Here is a 7,122-nt window from a genome sequence, read left to right on the forward strand (position 1 = left end):
TTCGACTCTAACTCAAAAATTAGAAAATAAAACTGAGACGGTCTTCCATGCGAATTTTATGTAGTTTATGGATGATAATGGAGATTTCACAAAGTAACAGCTAACACAATTGTTTGAATGCCTTCAGTGATACAACACGGAACTGTCTTTTGTTTGTCCTGTTGTGTGTCTAGGTCGTCGAACTTAAACGCTTGTGGCGAGTCAGTGTCGACGCTGACCCGTTGCAGCCCGTTGAATCCGCAACAAGCACCACTACCACCACAACCTCTTCATCAACCACCACCTCCCCAGCAAATGCAACTACCGAACCCCACGAGCACTGCCATCTCGACGGAGCCGGCCCCGCCACCGGCGTGCATTGGCGGCATGCATGGCGAGCAGCCGGCACCGGTACCCCCACCACTCGTACCCCCACCGAATCGTGATCGTGATCATCACACGCTTCAGTTAAATAATCGAGATTACGAGAGCGTTTTTATCATTGAGAGGCGGAACAGTAAGCCCAACATACGCTAAGGCACCTTTTGGGCTCTACACTTTTTGTCGTATACATACATACATAATGTGACTAACTCCATAGAAAAAGAGACAAAGAGCTATAAATCTATATACATATGTATACATAGTACATAACTGCACACGAAGATAAAAACATAGCATACGAACACTTATATATACGAGACCGCTCACGAACGGCCAGAGAAAGATGTATATGTACGTGATGGAGATGATTATCGCCATATTAGTCACAAGTATGAGTCGAGAGCATCTTTGTTGTTGTTGTTGTTGTTATTGCTCTTCATTTTTGTAAAGTTTTGAATATACATTTGGAAGAAAAAAACGAAACTATCATACGGACGAATCGGAGATGTGGAAAAAAGTTGATGATGACGGGAAAAATGACAGGATTTTTGGAAGAAGCTGCTGCTGACGCCAGTCAAGAAACATGCTAAAGCATACGCACGCACTATACGCATGAGGATACGCACTAGTAGTCACCGTGACCATCTACGATAGATAGATGATAAAAAGAGACTAAGAGTGCTTATGTGCATATTACCAGATAAGATTAGTCTTCGTTTTATTACACTGCAACTGTATTGTTACCGAGATCATGTTATTGTGAATAAACGAGCATCAAGATACACGAAACAAAAGAAAAATAATGTATATCTGTACATGCACACGTAAATTATCTGCTGCTGCTCTGTCGTCAAGCACGTCAACAAATTTACCGAGTGTCAGCCATTATTTCTGCTATTTTAGGATGATTGTCATGAAACCAGAGGAAAGCACAGTCTTTTGATCCAAAACTTAAGAAAAATAGAGAAAAAGAGAACGTAGATAAGAGAGATGGAAAATAAAGGCAACTGAATCTAAATACAGCCATGTAGGAGATATCTGTTCAAACGCTCTAGCTCATCCAGTCAGTACCTATTACCTAAGCTTGGCGGATTAGGGAGTACATAGATATAGGAGAAAGAGCCATTGTCGACGGCGTTACCGCTCATTACTGAACACCAGACTATCCGTACATTGATTTTTTATTTGTGACTTATTTTTTGATCGCTCATCCATTCATCGTTCGTTTTTGTTTTATTAAGTGTTATTGCCTGTCTCGTTATTAATCTTATGGTTTTCTTTTTTTTTTTTTTTTCCTTTTTTTATGTAAACACTACATGGCTTAATCTCATGTTTTTACTTGTCGCTCTTGTTCCTCAGTCATTAGTATTAGAAGGTATCTCCTATTTTCAATCGACTGATGTCTTTCGGAATGTTTTGCATTCTGTAAAATAAAACCCTAATATTACATACAAATAAGTAAATAATTAACAAAGTTCTCTTTAAACATGACTAAAGCAACTATTGTAAATTAACTGACTGTGTGTGCATGTTTTTAACAAATACTTGATTACAGCTGATTAATAAATTATCAACTAATATACGAATCGCTTGATATTCTCATTAAATTATTTCACCCTCCTCCATACACCTATAATATATATACCTTTCTGCTGAAATATTTTTCAATTTCAATAAAGACCACAATTGTGACACGTTTTGAAACAACCTTTTAGATGAATAGAAAGATAAATGTGTTATCATCACTGGAAGAGTACCAAGTTACTTCATCGTGTAAAACAAGTAACTAGTTTTTTTGAAGATTTTTCAAGGGTCCATAGTTTTTTTCAAAGCTTTTTTTTCCTTACTACTAGATTTAATGCAAACGAATAATTTTATGTAATAATTGCGTTGGTGCTTTTATCTGTAGAAAATTTTCATTCGTTAAAATTTGTCGTCATCTAGTTTATTTATTATAAATATAGCTGTGCAGTTTATTTTAATATTGAATAATAGAAAAAGATATTACATTTACATACTTCATTTAAATCAAACCATTTGTATTTTGTAAGAATCACAGCATTTTGATTTGAAAACTTTTTGATTATTTTCAGTTTCTTAGTACTCGAACAAGAATCATATAAATATACAGAACAGTAAAACAGCCAAAAGTAGGTGCCAACATTTTTTCTCTCCTGAAGATTATTTGCAATTTCTTTAGGCTACACAAAAAACAGTACTGCTGTCGTCCACTTCTTGTACACTTATGTATTAATGTACATATTTAAACACTGCTCACTTTATTGTTTAGATCAATGTGAACTCTTTCGTACAAATCGAGGAATGAGCTTTCGGATCTTTCCACGTGTATATTTCACAATCACATCACCGGGCATGTTTCAAAACGAGCACTTTATAATTAAAAATCACAAGCTACATCTGTCTTTCAAGATTACAAGAGTTAAATATAGTGTACAATATTTTTAAAATGTTATAGAAAGACTTATCACGAGACCAAGTACATCAAGACAAACAAAAACAACTCTTTGATAAATTTTACTTACTTCCTAGAATTTTTTCAATTGAAAAATAAAAATTTTTGGAAGCTGAGAGCTCTTTAGAAGAATTTTTTAAGGGTTTTTCAAATCTTTATGAATTTTAAATTGAAAATATCCTAGAAAACATGTATTGTATTTAGATTTGAAAAATACCTTTTTTATTGACCTTGATGAGCTCAATCTTGTGATATGGTTTTCCTGAAACGTTTTCGGAACACCCTGTATGCAAAGAAAAACTTCTATTTTGCGTGCGGTATTTTGTACAAGTGCTGAAAGCCCATTTCTCCAACTGTATTATTAAATGCACTAAAAAAAAATCAACTATGTAAGAAACACAAATAACTCTACCTGAAAAAATATACAAAAACCAAATAGTTGAGAAATATGTAAAAATTTTGACCAAACTCGAAAGGGAGTGTAAAAAACGACTCGTATTCCATATTGAATCTTTTTACATAACATTTAATTCTGAAAATGCAAGCTTCTGCTTACACTGTGGAATCTATGAAATTTAATACTCAATATCTATTTGCTCCTTAAATGTACCGCCTAATCTATAAATATACATTTTGCATTACATACTTATAAATGAATATAGCCTCCATTATTTTGTGTCTGTGAATGTAATCGTTGTAAAACGTTATTTCTCCCCCATCTTACCTTGGTGCCGGACTCGAAGGAGGACAAAAGGTGACGATACTCGGAGCGCCTAAGACTATATCACGATTGCTCTATTTTTGATAATTAAATAAATGGAATGACTTAATTGACGATTCAAAAAAAAGAAAAACATTTTGTTTGTTTTGAACTTGAAAAAAACATGTGGTCATGGAAATGAATACATTGTATGGAATATTTTTCTCCCGGAGAAAAGAAAATCCATATTTACTTCCACTTCACGCACCCGGCAAGATATTCGTCACGCCCTCTTTTATAAATGTGTATTTCGCACCAGAATGAGCATGTGCATGTCTCTTTTAATGCTTGAATTAATTTTAAAGCGAATAGCTTATTCTTCTATTTATATGTACAAGTGTTATAATTTATTTCTTTTTCAATAATGATATATGTATAGATGTTTTGTGTACGTAACAAATAAGTGTTGCACGTAAAAATGGTAAAAACATTGATAAGAAAGTTCATGGACCCATTAATTTATAAGCTAACTAATTATTTTTCTTTGTTCGTTAAGCTCAAGAGACTTTTAAATCATACAATCATTTGTGTTATAATATGCAGTTTACATAATAAGGTTTTGTTTAGTGAAATAATTTTATTACTTCAAACATGTATACTACTGTATCAATTCGTTTATTTTTTGAGATCAATCGTATGTTCATTTGTCATCCTGATGTTTTTTAAGAATCTAAACTATTAAAATTCTTCCAAATCATAAAATTAGTTGAAAATTGGATTAAAACTTTAAATGCATTTGTTTTACTCTCGGTAATTTTTCATACGGAGCCATTAACTTTCTTCCTAGCTGTCTTTAACCTCCATCACTCGAATACAGCTAACGCTCCGTTTGTTTATGTTCCCGCATCTAGATCTAGAAAAAGCCGAATACCAGGTCTGAGCCTCCTGCGCGAGATCATCAACCCAACAACGCCAGAATTCGCCCGTCGCTGTCGACCACTCGGCAAGATCTCTCGCGCTGCAGATGGCCGCTTCGTCATCGCCGACTCGGTCATGTCCTCTGCCGACAACAGCATCCTCGACGCCTCGAGTAGCGACGACGGCGGCTTCCTACCGAAGCAGAACCACCACCATCAGCGCCTCAAGTCCTCATGGCGGCGGCCTCTCGTGGGCACCAGCCAGCTTAGCCTGCGCTCCGAAGGCAGTGGCTTCTCCATCGGTGCTACCAACTGCGGCCCGGCTTCGTTACCCATCGCTGCCACGCCAAGCGCCACTGCTGCCACTATAGCCACGCATCACCATCATCAGATCAACTCGACCAACTGCCCCGCCATGTTGGGACCCAATGTGGGGCCCGATCACTGCACCATCGCCACCTCGCCGCGTTTTCTCGCCAGCTCACCCAGCGGGCCTCAGTCGGCACCGTGGGCCTCACCTACCGTCTACCTGAGCGATCTGAGCTCCGTGCGGCCGGCCAACTCGTCATCGGCCGAGCGCAGTGCGGGCTCCGGCTTCCCGACCCCACCGAGTTACTTGCAGCTGCGCAGCGTCCACCAGCGCTACAGCCAGGAGTTACCGTCGCTCAAGGCAATACACGCCGAGTCGCACCAGAGGTTCGTGCCGGTTCAGCCGCTCGCCACCTCGTCGCCACCGCAGCCGGCCGGCCGGCCTCGCGCCCGATTACCACCCCGGCACGCGCGCCACGCCAGATCGGCACCCGAGTTGGCCGCCTCGCCGGACCTCGAGACCTCGCCCGAGAGCCGCTCCAGTAGCTCCGGCTTCGGCAGCAAGAACACCTCGCAGCAGAACCAAAGCTCTCGCAGTGGCAGCACCGTCGCCGAGTGGCGGCCTCCACCGTACCGGCCGCCCCCTCTGCCTCCCCTCTCGGTGGGGCGCTGGCTGGAGCTCCAAGAGGACCAGCAACAGCCACACCACCACCACCACCACCATCATCACCAGGCGATTATAAAAAACGGTTTGAACAGCGTGGGCTGTGGTCTGGGGAACGTGGACGCTGGTAGCGTGGACGGGCACTACGAGTTCGACCCGGTCTCTTGCACGCCGACTCCGACCTCGGCGTCGACGCCCACGCGGGAGGAGCGTCCACCACCGGTGCACCAGATGCACCACCTGCAGCTGCCCCAGATTCACCAGGTGCACACGGCGCAGCAGCACCAGCCAGCCTCGGCTCGCTACTCGAGGGACAATATCGAGGCGCGCGTCCAAGCGATGAAGGCCGAGTTCCACCAGTTCCGCCAGAGGCAGGCCAGGAGACGACAGAGCGCCCACCTGGAGAGTGCCTGTTGATCTCCGCGAACGTAATTTTTCACCCGAATCGTTGTGCACATTATGTTCTGGTTTACTGATACGAGTGTGCGACAGAGGTATAGATACGCGCTCGGCGTATTTTTTTTACGGTACCTGCGAACGCGTGAGTGCGTGTGCTTGAGACTCCGGTATAGGCTGTTCTTGGTCTGAACGATAATTGGATATCGGAGTGGTCGTTGATATGGGGATGAAAAAGTGCGTACGCGTGAGACGAAAAAAAAAAAAAAAAATGAGTAGGGATATGATGTCCGTCCGCGAGAACCGCGACGAATTTTTCGTTTCTCTTGAGTTTGCGTATTCGCGGGTATGGTGGTATGAATAATATATACGCGCACATGCACGTGTGACGAGAGATATAAATTATATAATTAGATGTATAAAAAAAAAGACACTCCACGTGACCTACCGGGCGAGGCTGATTTAAAAAAGATACTCCAAAGATACCGCACCGTGACGAGGACGTGCTCTATGATACATATACCTTGTTAGAGTACAGCAGAGGATAAGAAAAAAAGAAAATACGGGAGAAAACGAAAAAACGCAAAGCATTTTTAACCTCTATTGTAATTTTTAATTACTTATTAACAAAAAAAAAATGATAATTGTAAGTCTCACGAAGGAAGAAATAACCACCCACTTTTGGCGGAACTATAAATAAATAAAAAAACGAAAATCAATTCAACAAAAAATTCAAACGAAATATTAGAAAAAAATGAATAAATTTACACACACACAACCACATACATACACACATACTGGAGACGACAACAAACGGCAAGTTAACAATCAAGCATGATGAAAAAGTAAGAAAGAAAGAAAGAAAATGTTGTACACAAAATGATGAGCAATGGGCTCGAAACGTGATATTAGGCCGAAGCTTGCCTCGAGATTGCTCGAGAACTCACTCGTACTGCACTGCCTGTTTATAGGGTTTCGCTGGCAACCCAACGTATTATCGGCACAATAATTTTTCTTAAGCAATGTTTAACGAAAGAAAGCGAAAGAGGGGGGTAAGAAACACGATGGAGTACGATGGATGTAAATGCATAAAGTTCTACTTGAGCGAAGTGAAAAATTGTAGTGCTGTGGATCGTCACCACCGATGCTGTGCAAATTATTGAAAGGAAAAAAAAAAGATTCGCGAAAGAAATGACAAAAAGGTCTTCTTCGAGGAGCCACTGGGGGGTGTGATTTTAGCTTTTCTTTTTATAGTACAAACTTCTCGTTTACATTTAAGCTGAACAAAAAAAAAAAAAAA

At 40.7% G+C, this 7,122-nt stretch overlaps 1 protein-coding gene across 1 annotated transcript in view; it reads left to right on the forward strand.

The window, feature by feature from the left end:
- Positions 1–6,525, forward strand: part of LOC106640587 (protein turtle) — a 285,202-nt gene extending 278,677 nt beyond the window's left edge. The window contains exon 20 of the mRNA XM_089594743.1: positions 4,448–6,525. Within this exon, the coding sequence (XP_089450869.1) occupies positions 4,448–5,843 (1,396 nt within the window). The 3' untranslated portion in view covers positions 5,844–6,525. The remainder of the gene's footprint in view (positions 1–4,447) is intronic.
- The last annotated feature ends 597 nt before the right edge of the window (positions 6,526–7,122 follow it).

The sequence above is a fragment of the Copidosoma floridanum genome, unplaced genomic scaffold (genome assembly GCF_036245765.1).
Source record: "Copidosoma floridanum isolate Cflo_tuat_1 unplaced genomic scaffold, Cflo_Japanese_pri ptg000001l, whole genome shotgun sequence".
NCBI lineage: Eukaryota > Metazoa > Arthropoda > Insecta > Hymenoptera > Encyrtidae > Copidosoma > Copidosoma floridanum.